The sequence below is a fragment of the Equus przewalskii genome, chromosome 10 (genome assembly GCF_037783145.1).
Source record: "Equus przewalskii isolate Varuska chromosome 10, EquPr2, whole genome shotgun sequence".
NCBI lineage: Eukaryota > Metazoa > Chordata > Mammalia > Perissodactyla > Equidae > Equus > Equus przewalskii.
The window spans coordinates 30898970-30911802 of record NC_091840.1 but is presented as its reverse complement, the minus strand read 5'-3'; the positions used below and the strand labels follow the sequence as shown (position 1 = coordinate 30911802).

Here is a 12833-nt window from a genome sequence, read left to right as displayed (position 1 = left end):
ATGCCAGAGCAGCAAGGGTTCTTCAAGTGATCTAGTCAAACTCCTCTTATTTTGCAAGTGATGAAACTGAGGCCCAGAAAGGAGAAATGAGTTGACTGATTAATATCAAATCTAGAACTCAAGTCTCCTTAGTCCTTATTTAGGGGGTCACTGCTAGACTCTTGAAGAGAGACCCCTGGTTCTCTTCTAATAGACTGCCAAAGGCACTGGTTCCCTACATAAGCAAGTGTGCAGCTCAAACTGTCCAAGAAGTCTTTATATGCCTAGGGATATGAAAGAGGAAGGAGCCCACCCTTTTCCTTTCCAGGTGGGATTGATAACTGAGCTGACCAAATTTTTCTAAAACTTCTTTGGAGGTCTGAATTGAAACCTGGCCTCTCACCTGTAGCTGGGCTGTTGCTGCAAGCATCTTCTGCCGAGTTTGCAGTACTGTGGATGAGGACATGGAGATAGGTACAGTTTGCCTCAACCACCTTATATCTTCCCACATACAAGACAGCTGCAAAAGAAGTCACGAGGTCATGTCATCGTCCAAGCCAGTACATGATTTAGGTTGTGGCATCAAAGCAAAGGAGGGAGAAGGAAACCTGACCCCTGATGTTTGTTCTCCAGTCCATTTTCAGATACACGCGAAACAACTTTTTGATCTCTGGCCAATTGGAAAAAGATCTGAATGTTAATGAAACAGTCAGATCCACATTTTAGTCTTTGCCAAATGATCCCATAACTCAGAATAGTGGAGACACGATCTGACAGAATGCAAGCTTCTTTGCTTTGAAATGTAGTGTAGATGCTACTTTGGCATTTTGTATGACATAGGGCATATCAGAGCCGAAAGAGATCTTTGAGATAATTTACTTCCACCCCAATACTTTGATCACTGGGGACCCCTCTACTAAGGTTTCAGAGATTTATGTGCAGTAACATTGGTGCAAAGTGGGGAAAAATAAAATCAGAACTCAGTATACCTTCGTGAACCATAGAAAATCTTGTGTAATGGAACTGGTGTGAGAGTCATCTATTTCAACAATCGGTATTTGATCTTCATTGGTGACTAGCATATTGTCTTTGTAATAAAATATAACAGCTATGTAGAGTCCCCTAAAAAGAAAAAAGCAAAATAAAAATTGTCCTCAGCTGTCTCCTCTACCAAGCCTGAATCATGGGAAAAAATATGAAATATGTTTGGACATGATAAAAGATAATTTAAAATATACCTATGAGCATCTTCTTGCTGAGTATCACAAGTTCACTGGCTAGAACTCAGAGAAATTACGATGTTCTCTGAATTCTCAGGAGAAAAGTGAACTTCATATTCTTTTAATAACAAAAAAGAGATGTCTACCAAGTTTCCACTCATAACCAAAACCAGCTGGTTCCTAAGAAGTGAAGACTTCCTGGAAAAACTACACAGGACCCACCGTTTTAAAGTCTTCACAAACTTGTTTGAGGAATGGAATAGGTGTTTCAGACTCCTTGAGACTGACTGCTTGCGGCCCGTGGTTTGTAATTTTGAACTTTCTGGAACATAGGAAAAAATACAGTGTGAATTCCATTGGCAGAACAGCAGTACCGGTACCTTCTTCCCACCTTCCTCCCTTCCTGTCTCTTGCCTCCTCAGTATCACTTATCCTCAGTTTCCTGTAGGGATTCAGCTCATTCATTCCTACAAGAAGCTTTTCTATCTTGAGATGCCAGTAGTTAACTCAATTAATGAACAGCTCCTCAAAAATGCTGGAGATGAATGAGATTTATAACTCCTGGGGAAACCACTTCGGTGTTTTGTGTGTACTCTCCATATGAGTGATTTAGTATAAGGTGGGATTAAAATAATGGAATCAAGGGACCGGCCCCATGGGAGAGTGGTTAAAGTTTCTCACACTTGGCTTCAGTGGCCTGGGTTCGCTGGTTCGTATCCCAGGTGCTGACCTACTCCACTTATCAGCCATCTGTGGAGGCATCCTGCCTACAAAGTGGAGGAAGATTGGCATGATGTTAGCTCAAAGCTAATCTTCCTTAAGCAAAAAAAAAAAAAAAAAAAAAAAGGATTGGCAATAGGTGTTAGCTCAGGGCAAATCTTCCTCAAAAAAAAAAAAAAAAGAATCAACTCTTTTGCCCTCCTCCTCTCTCCCCCCATTGCCTTTTAATATTCATACACTTCTCAATGCTGGCAAAGCATTTCTTGTAAGTCTATATATTCAATTAAGATTTTTTCATTATAAAATTAATATAGGCACATTACAGAAAGTCTGAAGAATAGAAAAAACAACAAAATCCCACCCATATCATCCTGTCACTTTAGTACAACCACTGCTACCATTCTGGGGCAGTTTTTTTCCAGTGTATATGTTCACTTAAAAAAATAATTGTAGTCATAGGTATAATTATCATCCTCAGATAAGACAGAGAGGTTAAGTAGATTGTCCAAGATAAAAAAAAACCAGTACCCAGAAAAACTGAGACATTCATTCACTGAATAAATATTTATTGGGACACTACTATGTGCAAGGTTCTGTGGCAACAGTGGTGAGCAAATCATCCATTGCTTCTGTTCAGCTTTTCCATTTACAACATGGAGATCTCACTGATAAAAGTGGTAGACTTCCTATAACAGTCTTTGGAAACAGTGCTCCATGGAGCTGAACTACATGATCACTGATTTCAATTCTCGTCTTAAACGTAATGAAGGGAAGCTGAGGTTGTTGGGGTCATCACTAAACTCCTGACAGACATGTCACTGAAGATGAGAACATGGTCCATATCACTGCTGTTAGGCATGGAAACCTGGACCATGGTCCGTGGCTGAGGCCCAGTGTGGCTCTGCCTAGGAACCTATAGGAGCAGTAGCGAATGAGCTGACTGACGCAAGCATTCATGCCAGCTTCAAGCTTGTGCTGGTAATGGTTATTCCTGGCAGAACAAAGCAAAAGGAGTTTTTTCTGACTTGACCATGAATTTGGCTGGTCATATGCTGCTCAAAAACGATGCTGCTAGGACTTCTGGTTAAAGGCACCATATTGAACATATTCATTACATACCACTATCTCCCAACACCTCACTAAAAGCAGAGTAAAGAGATTAAAATTAAAAAGGAAACAACATAAATCTATAAAGACAAAGAGATGGGAAAGGAAACAAAAGCAAGTGAATTTTGGTAGCTGGAAAGCAGATGGACAGATGGATTTAGCAGACTTGAGAAAGATGAATCCTAAGCCAGCAGTGGAGAAAGCTGAGAAGTAACCTGACTCACCCCATGAGAACCATATACTGCTGGGAGTAGGGGGTGAATGTGGAGCTAAAATCGGGGATTTGTTGAAGTCTGTTTAAAAAGCAGTTAGAATTATAGATATCCTTCCGTATCCTGCGTAGGTGGACAACTACCTCTTCCCCACTCTAGAAGAAAGCTAGTGGCTTATTCTATGAAAAGCATAAAAACAGAGGTCTCTAAAGTGGTAGACACGGGGTACAGTTAAAAATGGGGGAGAGGGGGTAGTATGTACTCCAAGCAGGTGGATTAAATGAAAGTTTCCATACAGAGTATTTCCCCATTGGGCTCTCAGAACAGTGGTACTTAAACTTGTACCCTCCAGGAAGGACGCTAGAAGAAACTTCCTTGGAGACTAGCCTAAGAGAATACACCTAAAGATTCTGATGTTGGCTTCACTGCTTTCCTAAAGATAAGGCAGGGCAGATCACCTTACAGGGAAACCTATAAATAAAGAGCCCTATCCATGTGCTCAGAGCTTCCCAACGGCTATTGAGTTCCCTTCTCTTAAACAGAGCAAACATCCAGGGATCACCAGGCAGTTGCAAAAAGCATGTAACAGGAAAGACAGAAGCCAAAAACAAAGAATCAAAAAGAGCTATTTAGGGGAGAGATTATGCTGAGAAAAGAAAATATAAAATGAAACAAAGCCTATCATTACTAGCCTGAAAGATAAGAAAAGACGTTGCTCCTTGTAAAAGGATAGGAGTCTGTAAGAGAAAGATTCAGAGAACAAAAGAGAGCACTGGAAACTAAAAATATGTTATCAAAGTCTGAAAAACCCAATAGAAGCCCTAGAAAATAAAGTTAGAGCAATCTCTGAGAAAGTGGAACAAAAGGACATGGAAATGGAAAGTAGGAGAGAGGAAAAAGAGAAAAATCAAGGACTGGTCTACGAGGGTTAACAGTTGAATAAGAGTTCTCACAGGAGAGAGCAGAGGAAAGAAGGGGAAGAAACAATTAATGAAATAATTTAAGAAAATATCCCATAATTGAATGGTATATGTTTCCATATTCAGAGGACTTGCCAAGTGTGCAGCACAACAGACAAAAATAGAGCCACACAAAGGCACATACATAACAGTGAAATTTTAGAATACTGAAGTTACTAAAAACAAAATGAAAGCCTCCAGAGTAGAAAAAACATAGGTTTCATATAAGACTTCTAGAATCAGAATGGCATCAGACATCTCAGCACTGAAAGCTAGAAGACAATGAAGCAACACGTTTAAAATCTGAAGGAAAATGATTTCAACTGAAAATTCTATACTTCTTCAAACCCTTAAATAAGTGTTAAGTAGAATAAATACATCTTTAGACATTGAATGTATCCAAAAATTAACTCCCAAGTATCCTCTCAGAAAGCTACTAGAGGAAAGGCTTTGCTAAAATGAGAGACTAACTCAACAAAAAGGAAGACATGAGATACAAAAAGAAGAAATCCAATATTGGAGAGTGGCAAGAAGATGCCTCAATATGGTGGTGAAAGGATATCCTAGGGCGACAGCTGTGCACCAGACACAGAGGCAGCCAGTAACCAGTGTAGACTGGAGCAGGTCAGAGGACTCCATGAGTGGATTCTTTGGGAGGATTCAATTGAAACAATACTAAATTATGCGATTGTATTGAGAGGAAATTGGAGAATAGCTTGGAGATTAATTAGTTTTAACCATATAGAAAATCAGAAAACACACAATAAAAGATGATTATTAACTATAGGGAGAACAAAAAGTTATCCAGGAAAGGAAAATGATCATTACAATGTAAACAAAAAATATCGATCTTGCTAAAATTATAAGTGTTTTAGGAGGATGAGGGTATAGGAATTGCATGTGCATGTAAGAGGGTGGAGGGGTGAAAAAGAGAGAAATCATCATCTTCCTTAGTGAGATAATGGCTACAATTGAAAAAAATCAAGAATTAGCAGTATAAACATGTTTATTTAGAGATATGGGGAAAATATCAAAAGAATTGGTTAAAAGAATTGAGCCTTTGGGGAGTAAAAAATGAAAGATGTGGCAAATTGCTTTTTTTTTTAATAAAGTTCTTTTAAGTGTTTTGCTAATATTAAGTCATTCAATCCTTAAACAATGGCTGACAGGTATATGTAATTCTTATCTGCATTTTACAAATGAGTAAAGTGATACGGAGAGGTTAGGAAACTTGCTTAAGGTCACACAGGTAGTAAATGTCTACCCTGGATTTGAACCCAGGTAGCCTGACTTCAGAGTATAGCCACATGTAATGTAAATAAAAATGAAGATTAAACTAAAAGAATAAAAAATAAAGGGCTGGCCCAGTGGCGCAGCGGTTAAGTTCACACATTCTGCTTTGGAAGCCTGGGGTTTGCTGGTTTGGATCCCTGGTGTGGACCTATGCACTGCTTGTTAAGTCATGCTGTGGCAGCATCCCACATAAAACAGAGGAAGATGGGCACGGATGTTAGTTTAGGGCCAGACTTCCTCAGCAAAAAGAGGAGGATTGGTAGCAGATGTTAGCTCAGGGCTAATTTTCCTCAAAAAAAAAAAAAAAAAAAGAAAAGAAAAGAGAAAAAAATAATAAAAAGAGAAAAAATAAAATGCTACCACCAGTAGTGAAAGGGGCCCAGGCAAATGTTAAATACCCCAGGTCTCCTATATTCTGGGCACATGGTAGAATTGCACTGCTTGGAGCCTTTATGGTTGCATGAAGCCATGTGACCAGTTTTGGCCAATGAGCATAAGTGACATACATAAAGTGACATAAGTGAGGATAAGTGACATACGTAAAGTCTTGCCCATATGAGACCTTCAAGAGTTTGTTTTCTCTCTGCCATGGGTGCTAGCAAATATTTCTAGAAAGAGGATGATGACAACACAGAAGGACAGCTCTCAGCTGACCAGTGGTAGACCGATAGCACGTAGGAGAAATAAATATTTTGGTTACTGCAGCATGATACAGCCCATCTTGACTAATACAAGGTCTAAACTCACTTTTCTGCTAAGAACCACCATGGCTTCTGTTCTGTCTCTGCTTAGTTTGGGCTCTGGAGCAGTAGGTCTTGGTTTTCTGGACCCTGAATGCAGTAGGTCTTTAGCTTTTAAGTGCTTTGAGCATAGGGAGTTTATTTTATTTATACTAATATGTCTCGCACCTGACACATAGTAGACATTGTTTCAATTAATATTTGCTAGTTGAAAATTTGGATGATAACTGAAATTCACTCTTGTAGGGTTACTGCTATGGGGATCACAGTTGGCTTCTTTATAATTCATTATGTATGTCAGAGCATTAATCTTGTGAACAATAAAGGCTGCTTAGCATCTCCATTGAATTTCCATCTCAGTACTGAACTTGTAAATTAGCTGTGGCCAGTACCTTAGCCAAAATACAGAAATTAATGTGGGTTTCGGTACCTCCCATGCAGGGCTTTGGTAGGAGAAGGGATTTTTTTGTTTTGTTTTATTACTGTTGCATTTGGAATATCCTGTGAATTTATTGAGTACTCCAGCCTCATTACTATGGAGTCGATTATACTTTAATTCTAGGACATCAGTAAAGTGCTGAGGATGGAGAGTACCCCATTCTTCATCTGGAAGAACAATGGAAGAAAAATAAGCTAGAGTTTGTGAAGAGCCAACACTGTGCCGCGTGAGTTTAATGCATTATCTAATTTAATCCTCATAATGATCCTGAAAGATAGATACTATTATGCTGATTTTTTTCTAATGGGGAAGCTATGGCTCAGAGATTAAATGCTTTTCTCAAGGGCACACAGTAAGTAGTAAAACTGGGATTTGAAATAATTATTTTTCTAATTATAAAATTTTAAAAGTTCATATCTCCAATAAACCACATAGTATCTCAATGTAGTTGAGTATTTTAAATAATAATTTTGTAGTTTTCTTTATGCAATACCTAATTTTCCTTTTAGACTTAGAGCAATTTGTGTTAAATTATCTTAGAATCATTCCCTTTTTGTGTGAGGTCATTTCTTTTATCCTGGCATATTAAAGGTCAGCATTTCCCAAAGTTTGTGCCTTAGAACACTAATTATGTGAAAAATGTTTTACAGTGGCCAAATAAGTTTGGAAAATGCTTAACCAAATTCAAAATGTCTCTTTATTAGAGTCTTTAATATTTTAATGTCCATTTTACATTTCTAAAAGAGGAATATATAATGTAAAATTTTCCAAACTTACTTGACCCTTTTTCAGTTGAGCATCTTATAGAATCACTGCTTTTTGGAACACAGTTTGGGTACTGTTTAAGTGTCCAGAGTATATTTCAATATAGAATGTATTCTTCCTTTTTGGGAAGTTCTACCTTTTGCCTTACTTAAATCTTTCCTGATATTGTGTTTACATTCCTGTGAGGGAAAAGCATGTACATGATACAAGTTGAATAGAAACCATAGAAATAATTGGTCTGTCTAGACAATCATTTCTTGATTATTGGATGGTAATCCAATAGTAATGGGGAAAGAATCTAAATCCTAAGATAATATCAAAAATAATCCCTTATTCTCATGAGTAGTTTTAGCTTTCCCCCTTCAATAAAGACCAAACACAAAGTGGCTTATGAATCGCAAAGAATCATCTATCCAATTGCTTTATTACCTTTGCCTGCCATACAGGAACCAATGGGCAGGAGAATGATGGAAAGGCAGAAGATGAGAAAGGAGCCTAGATAATGCCTGACCTGGTTAAATGGGCCCTAGATAACTGAGAACTGAGTGTACTTTGGTCAATGTGGAATGTTGAAGGCCCTGGTCTGAGTAAAGTTTTCCTGGAGATCTGGGGATGAAATCTCACTTGAGTTTCCTTCTCAAGCTTCTTCCATGTATATTTACATCTCCTAATGAACCACTCATTAGAACATTACTTTTTTTTTGCAAACCCTTGTCCTCATTCCTAGCTATAGCCAACATTTCTGAAGGGCTCTGTTGTCATAGCTGTATAGTAATAGGGAATAACTTTTTGCTAATGCTAAATATGATTGATTTCTTTAGCATCTCTTAGTTTCAACCATAGATTTCTTACCTAACTGGTCAAGCAGTGCCCTGAATCTAGAGAGTGCAATGCAGTTGGAGATCTGACGGATGAAGGAGCATGGAAAATGAAAACTTTACGGAGGCTTTAATTCTCCAAATAAAACTAAGTGCCTGTTCCACGAATCATTACACAGATCAGAAACCTGACCCTGTCTCATTTGAACAGCCCAAGTAGAAGAGAAACTTTTAAAAGCTTTTCAGAGATTTTTTGGATGTAGTTGGCTAGGTCTAGAGAAAGTATGCTCTGCTTTCTCCTGAGCAGTAGTACAGGGGAAGATTAAAGTCCATTGCCCATTCCTGATGTAAAGGTGGGAGAAAAAAAATGAGGTGTGGCAGGAAGACTGGACTTGGAGACAGAAAACCTAGGCTGGTATCTTGATTCTGACTTTTCCTGGTATTTGAGACCTTGGTCAAGTCACCTAGCCTCAGTGATAGTTGCCAAAATGAGGATGAAAAAGAGATATTGGGTGTGAAATTGCATGTAAACTTTATTGTAAATGTACACAAAGGTTAATATTATTGTTGCTGTTATAATTGGTGGAGCTTCCTTAGGGACGATCCTGAAATTTTCCTTGGAGGTGAAAAGTTTGAGGGTGAATATCCCAAAGACCCAGTGCCCTGAGGAGTGTGTGAAGGGACAATTCAAAGGGAAGGCAACCAGTGGCAGCTGCTGTTTTTCTTGTGCTTGTTTTCAAACTCTTCATATGGAGAGAGGGTGAGAGAGAAAGAGAGGAAGGGAAGGAAGGAGAGGAAAATCTCTTCTGAAGGGTTAAAGCAAGATAGTGCTGTAAAGTGATTCCAGATGTACAAATATTAATATCTCCCTCTCCCTGATGAATGAGAAGGTATGACCCAGTTAGGAAACTGCTAAAATTACCGGCGCCACTGAGACCTCAGTTGATGGCCGAGCGCAGATTTTTATCCTTACCCCGGCAACTATAATGCTGACGAAGGGCTCGGACCTGCTGCAGCAGACCCTCCAAAACTTCACTCTGCCCCTTGTGTCTGGGCTCTCTGTCGTCATAGTCTTTCCAGTCTGTTGAACAAAAGAAACAAACAGGGAAAGTTTAAAGCAGAGGAGTCCTCTTCCCTACCCTGCCTCAGTTTTGCTCATACTACCCACAGACTCTGTGGATAAGTACCCAGCACTTGCACTGCTAGCAGGCAATGCCAAGGGTTTGGAAGCTGCCATTGTTCAAGGCTCTGTGCAAAATATTAATTGTGGTTGATTTGTTGTGTTGGGCAGTTTTAGGGAAGAGAAAATGGCAATTGGAAGCCAAAAGAAAATAGAGAATTTGGGAGTCCAGTTTCCTCTTCCCCAGCTCCTTACCCACCTTTTCAGCATCCTGTGTCCTAATCAGTTCCCCTTCCGCTTCTACACTCAGCACCCCAATTCTCAGCTGGATTTCCACAGTAGGAAAGAAACGGGTGGGAATGTGCAGACTAGATGAAATCCACAGTCCCAATGCTTTTATTGTAGGTTTCACACTTTTGGCCAAATTGACATTTCTTTCCAAGGAAAGAGCCCATGTCAGATGCCAAGAAATGGAAATCTACATTTCGCTCTAATGAATGTCTGCTTTGGTTAGCTGGCACAGCAACCCCTGCACATACTCTGAGCCACCAACCACCCTGTCTGCTCAGTCTCTAAATATACAGTATTAGCTTACATGGCAAATTTAAATTGCAATACCCACTGAGATTTTTCTCCCCCTTCTATTTTCATTCCATTTGGCTATAATGATATCAAGTGTAATAACCCGTATGGGACTAATGTCAAGATTGTAATTCTGCTGTCTCCAACTCTGGATTTTTTTTTCAGCAGGTCAGTCATTTCATAGTCCATCCCTTCTTCCCTCTATTTTCTTTCCCCCGGTTTTTCTTTCTGAACCTTTCAAAAGCAACAACTTAAAGTGCTCCTTGGTTGAGATGCTTTCTCTAAAAATGCTACTCATTTTTTCTTAGAAAAGTCAGTTGGTTCATGAGTATATCTGAGGCTTAAATTCTAGTTGAATGAGTTTCAAATTCCCTCCCTCCAGATTTATTTTAAAATATGGAGTCTCCCTTGTTTAGAAACTTAAGCAGATGCCATGACAGTTAAAGTTAGGTAAAAGCATTCCGCATTGGTCCATCCAAGGCCAAGTAGTACAGCACACTTAGAAAGAAAACAGGTTCTGGAGTCAGATAAACCTGGGTGTGAATCCTGGCTCTTCTGCTTCCTAGATAAGGCAAGTTATTTACACTGACAAGGTCACTACTCTGCAATATGAAAAAGGAACATAGAATCTACCTTGCAGGATTTTTGTGAGGGTTAAAGGAGAGGTATGTTAGGTATCCAGCACAACGTGACATGGCAGGCATTCTGTAAATAACTCAAAAAGAAGGGATTTCATTGATGGAAAGTTAACTCCCTGAGCAGTGAGTATGAAAACATCATTTCTTACCCTATCAGATGATTCCCTGTGAAGAAGGTGGCCTTGGAGATTTTCTGATCCTTCCTCCTTCCCACCCTCCCTCATGTACCCTTCTCTGTTTTACCTCTCAGAAGACTGAGGCTCAGCAATAACCATTCCAGTTCTATATTACTCAGCTTGTTGATGGCATAGCCAGGATTATAACATAGTCTCATGACCCTCCATATAGTGCTCATTTCCTTACATCCTGGACATGTTTTTGTTTTTTTTTCTTTTGGGAAGGAGGGTCAGAGCTTGGTTGGAGTCTGTGTGCTGTGGCTTTAGTTGTGGTCAACTCTGGAGACAGGGAATTGGCATAGCTACCTTCTGTAGACTCTGTTCCTTGTGGGCAGGAACTGTGACTTAATTTCTCTTTGCCTCAGGTTTCTTCTCTGTAAATTGAGTTTTTGAATCTCTTTTTAGATTATTTGAGGTTTCAAAGGAATAATGTAAGTACAGCACCATTCTGGGCACGTAGGAGACATTCATTAAATGTTGGTGAGACATTGTGACTAGAAGCATGATGGTGTTCAGGCACAATGGGCTAGCAAAGGTCTTTTACTGGGAAATTTGGAAATGTTTGAGGAAACAAACTCCAGGTGGCTCTTATAATATCTGTAGTGTCCCTGGTATCTGGGCACAGTGAAAATAAATGTTGCTTTCAGGGATTCCCAAAGGCCATGAGTTTTTTCTTGTAGTTGGATGAGTGCATCTGAAGTGCCCATGAAAACATGAGCAACATTGTTTGCTTGAGTAAAACTTCTGGTGGCTGAATTATTGTGTGGCCTTGAATATGCTAATACATTCTAATGAGTGTTAATACTGCCGTCAATGCAAGGGGAGATGAAATGGACCTGGCTCTTTCAGCTGAACCCTGTTACATCAGAGGCGGGCTTGAGCTGATGACTTTATGATACGTTAGAAAATTGCTAATGCTAAATTGCAGCCCAAGTGAGCACTGGACACGATGCCAAGGTTTTTGGAAAGAATGAGTTTTTCTCAGACATATTTGGAAGGTTCTGAGGACTACATAAAATAGGAGACTTTAGGGATGAGGGAGAAAATTGAAAATATATTAAGAAATCAGGAACCTGACAGGAATAAACTTAGTGTGGTAAGAAAAGAGCAGATTGTGCCACATAATACAGTTCACTGTTCTGGTAATGAGATACTTCAGTTGCAACACAATGCAGAGCTTACATTCACTGGTGATATCAGGACTTTCCTGATCGTAACTCAGACAAGCCCGTCTGGGTCCTTTTCTCTTATTATGTACCATACTATATAACATAAGTCTATAAAAACACATTAAGGCCTTTTGTAAAAATATAAAAAAAAGTTTTATAGCTTACTGGAACATATTACCAAATTTCCAATTACTCTGTCATGTTAGAATACGTTGTCTTCTAGTAAATATTTGAATACTGATATATGTTACATCACAATGTCATACTCTGTTTATAAATAGAACCAGAATGTTTTTATATTGTTCTTTCCAAGTGATATGGCATGTCTGAACCAACTATAATGACATGTTTGGATTTTAGTTCTTTGCCAGAAAGCTCTACTAATCAAATGTGCTGTTTTAGAAAACGTTGCCATTTGCTATGTTAATTACTAAGTAGTAAGTGACTCTTCCGAGTCCTGGACAACTGTTCTTGTCATTCTGGAGAGAGCTCTTCAAATGGGCTGTGAGGGTGGGGCTGGCCCCATGGCCGAGTGGTTAGGTTCGCGCGCTCCGCTGCAGGCGGCCCAGTGTTTCGTTGGTTCGAATCCTGGGCGCGGACATGGCACTGCTCGTCAGACCACGCTGAGGCAGCATCCCACATGCCACAACTAGAAGGACCCACAACGAAGAATATACAACCATGTACGGGGGCGGGGGGGAGGCTTTGGGGAGAAAAAGGAAACAAAATAAAATCTTTAAAAAAAAAATGGGCTGTGAGGGAGAGTGTCTGAATAGAATTTGAAGTTTATAGAGCGAGAACATCTGACATTTATAAGTGAACGCATTCATATACAGATCAGAATTTGCATGGAGTATGCGTTTGGAGTGGGTTTCCGCCTGTCCCACCTTCAGATC

At 39.5% G+C, this 12833-nt stretch overlaps 1 protein-coding gene across 5 annotated transcripts in view; it reads right to left on the bottom strand.

Moving 5' to 3' along the window:
* ANKFN1 (ankyrin repeat and fibronectin type III domain containing 1) overlaps positions 1–12833 on the bottom strand; it is a 371664-nt gene that overhangs the window by 60372 nt on the left and 298459 nt on the right. For all 5 annotated transcript variants that reach the window (XM_070560769.1, XM_070560770.1, XM_008519821.2 and 2 more), the window contains exons 10-13: positions 9226–9333; positions 1422–1521; positions 969–1101; positions 383–499 (exon numbers count right to left, since the gene is read on the bottom strand). In XM_070560769.1, coding sequence (XP_070416870.1) covers positions 383–499; positions 969–1101; positions 1422–1521; positions 9226–9333 — 458 coding nt within the window. The remainder of the gene's footprint in view (positions 1–382; positions 500–968; positions 1102–1421; positions 1522–9225; positions 9334–12833) is intronic.